General features: G+C 38.8%; 2 protein-coding genes across 3 annotated transcripts in view; both read right to left on the reverse strand.

Annotated features, from left to right (window-relative positions):
* LOC124414521 (pleckstrin homology-like domain family B member 1) overlaps positions 1-7,557 on the reverse strand; it is a 28,891-nt gene extending 21,334 nt beyond the window's left edge. The window contains exon 1 of the mRNA XM_046895478.1: positions 7,273-7,557. The gene's annotated coding sequence lies outside the window, so the exon portion shown is untranslated. The remainder of the gene's footprint in view (positions 1-7,272) is intronic.
* LOC124414522 (zinc finger matrin-type protein 5) overlaps positions 1-8,898 on the reverse strand; it is a 28,648-nt gene extending 19,750 nt beyond the window's left edge. Inside the window, exons 1-4 of one of the 2 annotated variants that reach the window (XR_006930040.1) lie at positions 8,603-8,898; positions 8,376-8,513; positions 8,052-8,317; positions 7,694-7,714 (exon numbers count right to left, since the gene is read on the reverse strand). Coding sequence is in view for 1 of the 2 variants with exons in the window: in XM_046895479.1 (XP_046751435.1) it covers positions 8,082-8,317; positions 8,376-8,513; positions 8,603-8,729 (501 nt within the window). In the remaining variant the exon portion in view is untranslated. Of the gene's footprint in view, positions 1-7,693; positions 7,715-7,810; positions 8,318-8,375; positions 8,514-8,602 lie in introns of those variants that run through there. The other variant, XM_046895479.1, reaches the window with a different exon arrangement.
* Between the last annotated feature and the right edge of the window lie 3,915 nt (positions 8,899-12,813).

The following is a 12,813-nucleotide window of genomic DNA, read 5'->3' on the forward strand; positions in this document are numbered from 1 at the left end:
TCGCATCACGTAGGTTTAACCATTGGACAGGTTCACCGCAAAGGTGCATATGTGTTAACCTGAGCAGGTGTGCCAGGTGCTGGGTACGAGTATTCTGACCATTTCGACCCTGTCCACGCATCGCAACAGTCGATGGATAGCTTGTACGAGTAAGAATTGCCAACGCGTTTCTGGCTATTGTTTTGCACTTTACGTATGTGCATATAATATTCATTTTTTTTTTTTAGGACTAGAGTAGTTGGTGGATGATTTTCTAAGAGTTGAGATAAGCCGCGTCGATGTGTTGCTGGATAGAGACGAGGGCACTCTGAAGAAGTGTTTTATAACTGATACAGCCACTCAACTACACTGTTACTTAGCTAACCATAAACTATTACAGAAAGTACAAAAAAATAATGAAATAATTCTGCAGGATCCTCGTGTGCCAAAAAATTGATAAAAAAAAACAAAAAAACAACAATATGCCAAGTAATAAATTTCAAAAGAAAACTGAATGAATTCAATGAACTTGAACATATATCCAACACGTGTATCGCATTCTGTAGTACTGTAGGCCGGTAATATAAAATTGCGTCAGTATAATGCTGATACAGCTAAGCTTTGGATGGGGTTTGACTGCAGATAAGCTGGCATGTTTGTTTTAATTCGAGCCATATAGGTACATACATGCATGCATAGGTATATGTATACCCTAAGCGAGATAAAGAGTCGGAGTTGGAAATTAGAGTCGTTCGTGTTTGTCACACAAGCTCCCCGATATTCGTGTGTCTCTTTTTTTCGCGCTGAAAGTTTACATCAAAAGTTACGTCCCTGATGACTGTTTTACACAAGAGACCAGAGCGTGTAATCGTCCTGGTATTTTGCGGAAAATACTTAATACAAAAGGCAGAATTAGGCATACAAGTTGCACATAGTTGGAACTCGAGTTGGCGTGTATAGTAATCGTGTTTGTACAGGTATAATATAAACACGCACGTTGGTGTGTAAAATGTCGTAACCGAGTCATCCGGGAATGGAATGAACGCCGATCACGCGAGTGCGAATAGCTGGAAACTGGAAGCTGGAAGCTGGAAGCTTGAAGGATCGCGAGAGAGTGAAAAGGAAGGCAGGCGGTCGCGTAGCGGCTGCTTGATATGTTTGTGTGCACGTATGTCTGAACAAAAACAAGAAGAACAAATAGGAAAACAAACGTTACGTATACACACGTTGCAGTGCAATGCGTGTAGCAGGGCGGTTCGTTTTTTTTATAACTTTTCTCGTTTTTTGTTAAAGTTATCACTCGAAAAATTTGTGACAAATCCTGGAAAAAAAATTATCGTAAAACGTGTAAAAAGTAGGAAAATATTTAGAGCTCGCTATCAATTATTGTAATATTTTTTATTTATTGTTATGTGTATACCTTATGTTAATGAATATTTTCCTACTTGCTTCAGGTTTTACGAAAAATTTTTTCCCTAGTTTGCAGATCTTCCGTCCGGAATGCGATTAACGTTGTTGTTCCCGTTTAATATATAGTTTTGGAATACTCATTATGAAATCGCTAAATATCTTGACCTACCGCAAAATCCTGTAGGTATAACGTAGTGTAAGTAGTGAAGGTGGATAAGTAAGGTACGCGGGAATAGGCGATGACGAATCGACGTGAATAGATCGATAGACGGATAAGATACGACGAGTAGATTCAGGTGTAAATTACGCAACCCAGTTAAGATCGTCACAACGAGTTGGTCAGGAATGCGGTTCCTCCGCACGTTCGTCATTGTATATTAGGTATTCGGTTAAAGCTGTTCCTTATCTGTTTCTGCATAGACCTAAATTCACCATATTTGTAGGTCTAATGGTTTCGACGACCAACTCCAAAGAAAGCTCCATACTGCTGATTGTAGCATAAATTCTTTACAATTTCCGCCTAGATTACATACATAGTCGAAATGGAAACCGCAAACAGTTATGTATACCATCGAGAGCAATTTGAGCCATTACGCAATGTGAAATCAATCGGATGAACGGTCCCAAAGAGATTAATAGCAAACAATCGTTACGTATATACACATTAGCAAAACGCTCCAAAATATAAATAATCTATCCTTTTATAATAAAATTTTTTGCACGGATGTCCAGTGTTACAATACGTGTCCTCGTCCTCTACCCCATTGCATTTTCCTGGAGTCATTCACCAGCGGTTATCGATCACACGACTACTAAGCAATTCCATGCACATAACGATCAAGATTTATTATTCACGGATGGGAAAAGACAATGTGCCGTAGGTAGGTAGGTATAACAGTTTAAAACGAAAGTAAAGACGCTCTCAGAGGCTGCAGGTTCATCGGCGTGTAAGGAATGCCGCAGTCATTCCACTCTCCTCCTCCTCCTCCTCCTCCTCTTTACCCTTCGGTTCTTGACGGGGCTGCCCCGTCTACTATTGCCCACCGTTTACACCAGCACCAGAGACCAGACCAGAAGTGGTTCCAATATGATCCTCCTGCCTCATTCCCAGGGCTGCAGGTAGTCCCTGGTCTTCTCAGGTCGTTAGCTGGGTAGGTAGGTAGGTAGGTAGGTACCTATAGGTAGGCCAGCAGGTATAACCAGGCTGGACTTATGAGTAATGGAGGTCAGAAAAGACTTGCAGAATGAAATTTTCACTCGAGGGACTTCTTCACGGGGGTTGGATGATTTGCAGCATTCATGGTCTGCTGCATGGCTTGTCAAGTGACTGGTGTAGCTTCCAGAGCTCTTCCAGTAAAGAGGGAACATGGCGGCGATCAGTGAAGACCGAATATCATTGGATAATGGCGGTCTTTCCTACGGCACGACTACACATCAACGGTGTGTTTCTATCTCTCTGTCTTTCTCGCATTCACTCTTACGTAACCATTCGAGACGACCTTGCGGTGATGGCCTTTCGGAACAGCTACGTGCACCGGGTGACAAAAGAACCAGTCGTCGTCGTTCAACGAGTGTTGTTGTATGCCGGCTCGAGAACTACTGATTGTATTTTTTACATTTCATTATTGTATCGTGCACAGGCTGCTTTACAAACTGGCTTTACACGGACCCTTCGTCGTCGTCGTTGCTTATGTGCGGAAGAATTACGAGGCTGAAGTTAGTAAGGTTAACGTAACGAAACCCCTCAGAGGAAAGAATCTTTACCGTGAAATTTCTGAATGACTTTCGAGAAGTTTACTTTTCTCTAGTTTTTTTTTTTATCACGGTTTACTAAATTTCAAACAATCTTAGAGGTAACGATTCTTCCTAAACACGCATCGTTAAAGTAACGTTATACTAAGTTCATACTCGTAAAGAATTGAGATCATGCGATTAGACGTTTCGTACAGGTTTGTGCCGATGTGTTTCGTTGACCTGCGGTTGAATTTCAGAGGGAATTCACTGAACGCGCTGTCAATCGAAACGGTAGTAAAAAACGGTTTGAAAATTTTCATTCAAACTTTGTCGAGTGGTTATCGCCAGCAATAAAAATTCCTCAATATCATTAGAACTCTCCTAATCAAATCACGCTATTTCGCTTTTCCAGTAAAAAGAAATAATAATCAAGCCTAGTGCGGTAATTAAGTTTTTCTAGTTTTTTTCTGACAAATTTATAACACGCATGTAATGATATACAGCCGTTCTTCAGGTGACTATGTTCTAGAGATGCAAAAACGAGCGCATGAGATTGTACAAACAAAGGCTAATATATACGTACGTCTGCCTTGTGGTGTCACTTGTAATTCATGTAACAAGTACTCTCTAGGTGTAAATTTTGCAACGTTTTAAAAATGCGGGCATTCCACGGAACGCGATGCGTATGCACATCGACTATGTTATACCTACGCAAGGTTCTTGTACCACCACTCGAAGAAGCTTGTGTATTTGTGACACGATTACGCGGGCTAGAAGTCTCTTGATTATTTGCCCCGCGATAGGGCGTCGTAGTGTGTATGCGTTATTCTATACCTGTGCAGATAGTGCACGTGTAGACGTCCAGTGAAAACTGGTATGAATGAAAAGTATTCGGCATATTGCTGAATTTCAGAGTTTTGGGGATTTCGACCCTCAGGAACTCGAGTCTGAACCGGCGTATGGAGAAATCAGCAAAATTTGACGTTTTTTGTGTTTTCCTTAAAAACTGCTGTCGATAGGTGAAAAATGATTCGATCATAGTGAAGAACGGAAAATTCTACATCGAATTATGTTCTGATATGTCGGAAACAGAGTTGGATTAACAAATTGAGAAAAAAGAAATTTTACTTATAGACGGTATCTGGGGAATTTTAGTGAAATAATTTCTTCTTTCTTAATTTGTTAATCCGAATCCGTTTCCGACATATGAGGATATAAGTCGATGTAAAATTTTCCAGTTTACACGATGGTAAAGTCATTTTTCATCTGTCGATAGCAGTTTTTGAGGAAAACTCAAAAAACGTTAAATTTCGCGATTTTCCCAAAAGCTCCGGTTATGCAGATCAAAAATGATTTCAAATCTGAGTTCCTGAGGGTCGGAATTCCCGGTACATAAAAAAAAAAAATAAAATACAGCCACATTCCGACAATTTTTCATTCAGATTCTATTCTATTTTGACCAAACGCTGGTACAACTTTACAACAGTGTTTTATATGTATAAATTATTCAACATATTGAAATTAATATTCGCACGATAAAACCAGTCTTACAATTGCAACGTAAGTTATTAAACTACAGTTGGAACGTATTTATCATTGACACTGCAGTATCAGCGTGATTTGCTCGATCCGTCAAATGCTCGCCGATCATTGATTTCGATTGACGCAAATCGCGAACGATCGCATCTACGTCACGTCCATCGCCGGTGCAGCGTTGCGATTTTTCCTAATTTTATCAGACCGTTATTTCTGAGCTCCTGAGGCTGCTGCAGGAGGCGATCGTGGGCGTCATGGTACACATTGGGCAGTTTTTCACACGGTTTATTTCACGCTGTATGATAGTGTGTGGGCCTCTGCAGGCTCGTCACACACTTCGTGTCCATCAGCGTACAATATCAGGAGGAGGAGGGCGGGAGAGATGTTTCAAGATGACGTAACGAATGCCCGTATAAAGACAATGAAAATAAATTATTTTAAATTGCCGTACACACACACACATATCGCATTGCGACACGTCTTGCTTTTTAACAACGCGTCCGTAGGTATATATTCCTTGGTATATGTGCAGACGTCGGCGAGCTCGACGATCTATCAGTCGCCGGGCGATAATTTGCGCGCAAAAAACTTGATCGACCGTCAATCATGTAATTGCGATTTATGCCCTGGATGCGAATGAGTAATACGTGGGACCGTGCAGAGTTCAAGGAAAAATATGAAACATGGAAGACTGCAGTCCCGACCACGTGGTGCGCAACTAGCCGGCTATCAATGAACTGTGCCAAAAGCGATAACGCTCGAAAACGTCGCGGCTTATGGAAGCCAGGCGCGCACTTGTGTTTATTATACATATCTACACGTCTGTTATATGTATACACGTTTAACTACGATCAAGCTTATCATCGCGGTTCGGGTCACGGGGGCCTTTAAAGTACACGATGTACGAATTTAAGATGAAGAAGAGAATTTTTATCTTTCGCGTGTCGTTGCGGAGCCGAAGTTAAGACTCGTAATGCCTGCGTAAACAGAGATTAAGATACGAGGATGAAAAATAAATCGAGCAAAGAGAGAGAGAGAGAGAGAGAGAAAATAAAAAAGTTGAATAATAAAAATTTTCTCATTACTCTCTGTTTGAATTTCGCAAGCAAAAATCATGCGATGGTGATAAAAATCTTTGTATACTATATATACATGTATAATAGTTATATTATACATTTTGGCTATGTTCTGTTAAAAATCACGCCTAGGAACCTATCGCCTAATAATACGTTTGTATATATTACACTCGGGGTTCGAGAGGCACCTTATGCCGTTCAATCGCTATTTATGCCTTAGCTATTTTTACAATAATTTTCACCCGGTGACTAAGACGCGGTGTATATTCTGGTTATAAAGTTTATAGTTTCCCAACTATTTTCAGTCTTAACACAACACAACGTAGCAAAGTTCAGGGTAGCCGTAAGAAACGACATTTGGAATTCCCTGATTTTTTTGTTGCATTGCAGGTTCTTTGCACATTTTTCAATGAAAAAAATCAGTGTCCATCACTAATGAATTATTTCTTGCGAACATGCTTCCATTGGTGCGTGCTGAGAAGCTGTATTTGCAGAATAATTCATTCGACAGACATTTCGAAAATTTTATCACAGTTTCCCCGACTTTCTCTATCTGATTTCCAGCTCTGCAGAAGGTCGGCGTTAGATTTTATCTCTATCCATTGAGACCCTCTCTTCGCGTTTAGTGAATCGTGAATGATTCCGCGTTTCATTTTTCATCGTTAACGATTTCGCCAGTCATGCAGCGATGCAGACTGACCATAGTGTAACAATCCGGGTAAACAAACACAAACGAGCCTGAATGAGTAATGATCGATGATTTCCACGTCTCTAAAACTTAATTTCAATCTCAAACGGAGCAGAACGATTCACCACAATAAATCGTTGTTCGAGCAGAATGGGAAAAGATCATAAAGGTATTAACGATATGCCCAGAAGTTCATCAATCTTTGGATTTCCTCGACTTTATTCTTACTTGTGGAAGTAACGTGCAAAAAATTTGTCTCAAGCTTACCGATACTTGTATAAAAATGTAGATAAACGAACCAAATATCGGGTCAACAGATCTGTTTTTAAATAACCAAATTGCGAAATATTTTTCCTTATAAACTATTTTTCTTCCTCTAAAAATGCGTAGAGTAAAATGACCCTGCGTGAAAATCGGCGCAGAAATCGATCCTCGGACTCGCGAGACACGCAGAGCGAGCAACTCGACTGCCCTTTACTGACCGGTACGCGTGCTGACAATAACGGACAATGTAAGCCGCAGATGCAGGAAGGGCCGTAAGCACGCAGAACGGACAGGAACGTGAGAGGAGTCGACGGTGCATTGTCCTTCCTCTCCCGGCGCCCCTCGCAGCTGTTCCAAAATAGAAAATCCGTCCCCGCTCCACAGGCTCCGAAGGGCAGGAAATTTGAACGAGCGAATAGAACGTGTCTCGCCAGATTTCGCGAGTCGAGAGTAGATTTTGGTCGGTGGGACCAGCGAGGCGCGAGCCTCGAATGACGCCGTTTTTCTTCGCCTTCTTTGCCTCCTTCGCGAATTCTCGTCTCAATTTTCTCCTCCTGCGATTCAAGTAACCAATCTTCAACTCACCAAAAGAGCCGGAGAGAGGCGGCAACGAGTATCCAGAGTCCACAGGCACTCGCGTCGCGGATATTAAAACACGCGAGCTTTCAGGCGGCGGTAAAAAAGCTTGCGGAGTGCTCGGGGCGGCCGTTTACAGCCTTGCGTTCCATGCTACCGTCCGGAGATGCTTTAATCCGCAGCTCGGAACTTTATGCGAACTTAACACTTCCTGCGGCGTGCTCGATGCTCTGAAAGCCTGTCGAGCGATTCTATAGTCTGCGTTTACCCGACGCCGGGCGACGACTGAGTGCTCAACGAAGTGGGGCGGGAGGCGGATCGGCTCGACTTCGTCGATTGACGAGCTTTGCCGAACGGAGCTCGCCGCCAGAGGCGCGCGGTATCGGAACTTTACCGGTCGGTAATGAAGAGATTGACGATTAACGAGAAGCGAGTTTATTGAGGCTCTAACCTGGTGTGAGTGTATGTAGTCCATACATGGTGTGCCTAGGCTCCTACGACACGCCCCTTTTTTCGAGGTTAAAGTATTTAAGTAAGATGTGTACCAACTGCCCAAAAAAATCCCTATATTGTTAGGGAATTATTTTTTCTGGTGAACGCTACTTGGCTCGGTAATGCCATCGTGTACAGTTGTGGTTTGAGTTATTTTTACCCCCACACAGATTCAACCTCACAACAATTGATCACCACCGATCTAGGGTATTTTGGCGCCGTTGGTACACGACTTACTTAAGTTCAGTCCAGCGCTGCAGTCCTAGGCACACCATATCACCACGCTTTCTAACATTATCACAGATCATGTTTCGTCCTTCGATCGGCTAAAAACCCCATTTTCCGAAATTCGTGTCCGTTATCGAGTCCGACGTTATTGGCCACAGCGATGGCGGCAGATTGGGGAAGCTCTGAAGGTCTACGGGGTAGTTCCATCGGGGTACGAAGCTCCTTTGGACCTGGTCTCCAGCCTCCGTTGCGCCCTCGAGAAGATCCTCGATCGCCTCGGAGTCCAGCGGCGGTAAATCCGCGCCCTGCAGGCTCTGCCGTTCCCTTGCGAGTACTGAAAAGAGCGGATGACGTTGAATCTTGGTCGATCGTCGATCGATTTCATCCCTTACCGTGCTGCTCCAGCTCCCACATCATGTGCGGTGTGTAGTGGGAGAATCTGCACCCGCTTCCAAAGGCGCAGTCACCCTGAGTCATGAAGCGTTTGCAGAGTGTTTTCGCCGATTCTTCCTTCAGGATTACGGCTGCGTCTGAAAATCGATGAGTTTGTAATTAGAATGAATGAATTATTGAAGCTTGAAAGAGGATAATTTACGGCTGAAGTCATGATTCGTCGTACCTTTGAACCGGTCGTAATGCTCGGCGCGATTTCTCGAATGCTGGAGACTCGACAAGTGTTTTTTTCTCGCTTCCGGGTCGTCCTTGAAGGATCGATCGCAGTAGTCGCAGTAATATCGTTTACCCATTTCAGTTATTTACCGAGATTTGACGACGAGGATCGTCTCTTTTTTATCCTCTTTTTCCCCTCTGCGGCGTTATGCAAATTCTCGTTTTATTACCCGCCACTGACTATATTACCATGTAAAGTATATCTGCGCCAAACGACCGTGCGTCAACCAACCTCGAACGCGTAACTGTAAATAAACAGTGAAGGAGACAAACACGACGTGGATTAGGGAACCGACACAGAACGCCACTCGCGTTTATCGATCCTCCGCCCCACGTGACCAGCCGCCATCTTGCGGCTCGTTACTCGAAACTCAGAACCGCGCGGGTTTGAATTTAAAATTAAATTATGGAAGGGCTGGGGAACCGAGATTTGCCTAAAAAATTACTCACTCAAATTTCACCCTATATTAAAACTTGTTATTTGAGAATAAGATGAAACATACGAGCTTAATTCTGTGTGGCACATCTTTTTTGCACGAGAAAAAGCAAACATGTATTATACAGCTAAATTAAAATTGAACATATTTAGTTACTGTGGGGGAGAAAACTTTCTTTTTTTTCATCGCTCTTCCTATACCAAAGGGAATTTGTGTGTTCGTATTTTTTTTAAGAAATTCTTTCATTTATACACGTTTTGACGTAGGCATTTATTTTAAATAAATAGGGTACATATGCATATGTAGTACTGCTCAATTAAATCATATATTGTATGTAGAATAGATATAGGCATAATATCTGAATGTACATCACCACGTGTATTGTTGTTGTTTTTGTTTTTGTTGAACGGAGAAAACCGTAATAAATATTCTTCAATTCTTATCAATGCGTTTATTGTAGGTAATAATTAATCGTGTAATATAATATAAATGAAAGCAATTATACTTATGCATGTATGCATATGTATATATATATATATATATATATATATATATATATATATATATATATATATGTATATATATATATGTATTATATATAGGTCACATACATAAAATTATATTACAAGATCGATCCTGAATATCAATTTTCTACTTTAATTGCAATATATAGTTCACCTCGCCGTTTATGTATTCATATATTAATTTGATATATATGTATATATATATATATATATATATATCAAATATATATATATAATATATTTGTTCATGTTTAAGTACAATTCGAAATCACCTATGTATTATCACTTCCGCTACAAGCACATAGTTTATATCATTGTTTTTGAAAATTATTGTGTACTTTTACACACGTTGGTATAATCGTGTAACAAATAAGTAATGGAAAATTTAACGAGAGAGAAAGAGAGAAAGAGAGAAAGAGAGACAGAGAAAGAAAGAAAAAAAATATACACGGGAGAGGTAAATTCGTTTTGGAATTTTTGTCTTTTGCCGTTCTCGCGTCGAATTCAAGAAACCATCGAATGATTCTCTCGCAATATTCTTACACCTACTTACTTTGACTGAAACGTCTGGCTAAATCGATAGATTCGGTGTTACGAAATTTCTCTCCCCAAACAGCGCATAAATTATGCATCATGTAGGCATCTGTCTATGTACCTACGCCGCTTACATAGTCATGGACCCCACACCGTGTATAATACACTTCACTTTCATATCCGCGACGAACGTATAATGTATACCTGTATCTGAATTTTAAATTCGACGTGATCAATCTAGCCTAACGCGAAACGTCCTTCCTCTCGTGACGTGTGTCACTGGAGGGTATAGTGCAAAGCCTTGTTTCAATTTACTCATCTCTAACCTGTAGAAAAAAAAAAAAATGCGATGGGTTGCAGGCTGCAAATGCAATGCAATGTCCTGCTGGGAAGTTAATTTTTATTTTTTATTAAATTAAAGTTAATTTTAATTAACCAAAGATTATTTTTTCGAGGTAAAAATCATTTCTAACGTATTTTCTTTTTCTTCTTCTTCTTCTTCTTCTTCTTCTTCTTCTTCTTCTCCATTCATTTACTGTGTATATATATATATTCGTTTATAATATTGTAATTCTTGATTACTCGTTGAATTAAAACAGAAAATCTTTCTTTTTTTTACTTATCATTTGCATCAGGATGTATTACAGTTTCCACGTAAAATCGATCCTTGTTGTTTCCTTTTTTTTTTCGTTCTCGTTTTATAGAGATATATAAAATTGAAGTGATACGTTGATACATTGATTGTAAAAATTTTCAGAATTAAAGTAAAAAACGATAAAGTCAAAATTCACAGTGATTGAAAAATTATTTTACTCAAGATTTTCCTCGATCACAATAATCGGCGTGTAGAATTACAGATAATTATATTGATCGCGTGTATCAAATAAATGCCATGCTTCATATTTTGACCACCGCTTTTAAATGATTCTCCTAATTCATTTCTCTTTAATCTTTTCTTCCATTCTCACTTTCTTTTCTCATATTTTTAAAAGCATCCCACCTAACGCTCGCGATGTTAAATTTTTACTACCAGTGAGGATCCGAATGAATTTCTTTGACAGTAACTTTCTTCTAATATTACACAATAATTAATAATGAGTGTAATTTAATGACTAAAAAAGCTCAAATTCCAGCAATTCGTTAAACACGTTTATATGTTTTCTTTAAGTGAGTCGTTTCTGCTAGTAAAAATACCAGCTTAATTACAAAACCTTCAACGCGACGGAAAAATTAATTCACGAAATAGATAAAAAAATTTCCTCTCCACGATAATCGGCCAATTTTTCTACGTCAGCGTGACTAATTACACGATATATTTATATATATATATATATAATTTATTTGTTAGTGCAAATAGCGCCTGGAGTTTGTTTTTGAATTTATATAGAAAATCGTTACGCGTTATTAACCGCAACAAGTCATATACGTATATATATATGTATATGTATATATAAATATTTAATACGTAGGCATGCGTGTGTGTGTGTGTGTGTATGTATAATACGTAGAATATTGTGAGTTCTTAGGCCCGCTAAAAACAACATCGACATAACATTGTAAGAATTAATAAGGGTGCGACAGGTGCCGCAGGTATGGCACATAATATATAATAATTTACGTATGTACAATAATTATACATACAACAAAGTTTCAACAAAGCGAACGTGGCAATAATTTAATAATTTAAACAAATACAAACTAAGTTTTACCTAACACGGTGAAGCAGAAAATTTTGCAACTGTATAGAAGATCAATACGACGAGAAATAAATTATTAGTTAAACAATTTTTTTTCCCACTATTTTTTTACCGATTAACTAACCTAGTTAATCACAGAAAAAGTATCGGTTTTATTTCCTCACTTTTTTTTCCCCAATAATTGTTTAACAAATAAAAATGCATGTAAACTAAGGTAGAATTTTTAACAAACGTCACTGATGTTAAGTCGTAATAGCAATGCAACGTTGAGCTAGAAAAATTCTATCCACAAGTCATTAATCGCTAATGAATTATTACGATACTGTTTCTCTCGTTAGCTTATTTTTCACCTAGATAAGATATATCAATTTTAGTTTCTATTATCAGCTGTTTTCTCGCCTTATTAGTGTAAATTGGAAAAAATCGAGGTTACGGTGTACAATAATATAGGTAAAATGTAAATACTTATATAGGCTGCATTTCATACAGGTATATGTATATATATATATAATAATTGGTAGATGTAGGTATAATAGACTAGTTATGTATATCAAGTGTATAGATAATTATACAATATATATATATATAAATATATATATATGTATAAATAAAATTGCGTATAAAGGAAATTAATAATTCACGTATTATAGGAGTATGCATTGTATATATATGTGTGCCTAATTATCTGACGGGTCAAAAACGATTATTAGTACAACTTTCAATCAGTGATTATCAAATGTTAACGGTATCCTGGATCAGGGTTGGATCTCGATTAAAAAAAAAAAATTATTGGATTCATTTTTCATTCCTCGTATTATCAGTAATCTCAGTATTATTTTTCATTCATTTTATATATTTCACATTTTTCCTCAGCTTGCGGATCAAACGAATAAATAATGCTGGCATGAAAACCGTCTTTTTTCTTTAAATTAAAAAATAAAAATAAATAATTAATAATAATAATGATAA

Source organism: Diprion similis, chromosome 14, assembly GCF_021155765.1.
Source record: "Diprion similis isolate iyDipSimi1 chromosome 14, iyDipSimi1.1, whole genome shotgun sequence".
In the NCBI taxonomy this organism is placed as follows: domain Eukaryota; kingdom Metazoa; phylum Arthropoda; class Insecta; order Hymenoptera; family Diprionidae; genus Diprion; species Diprion similis.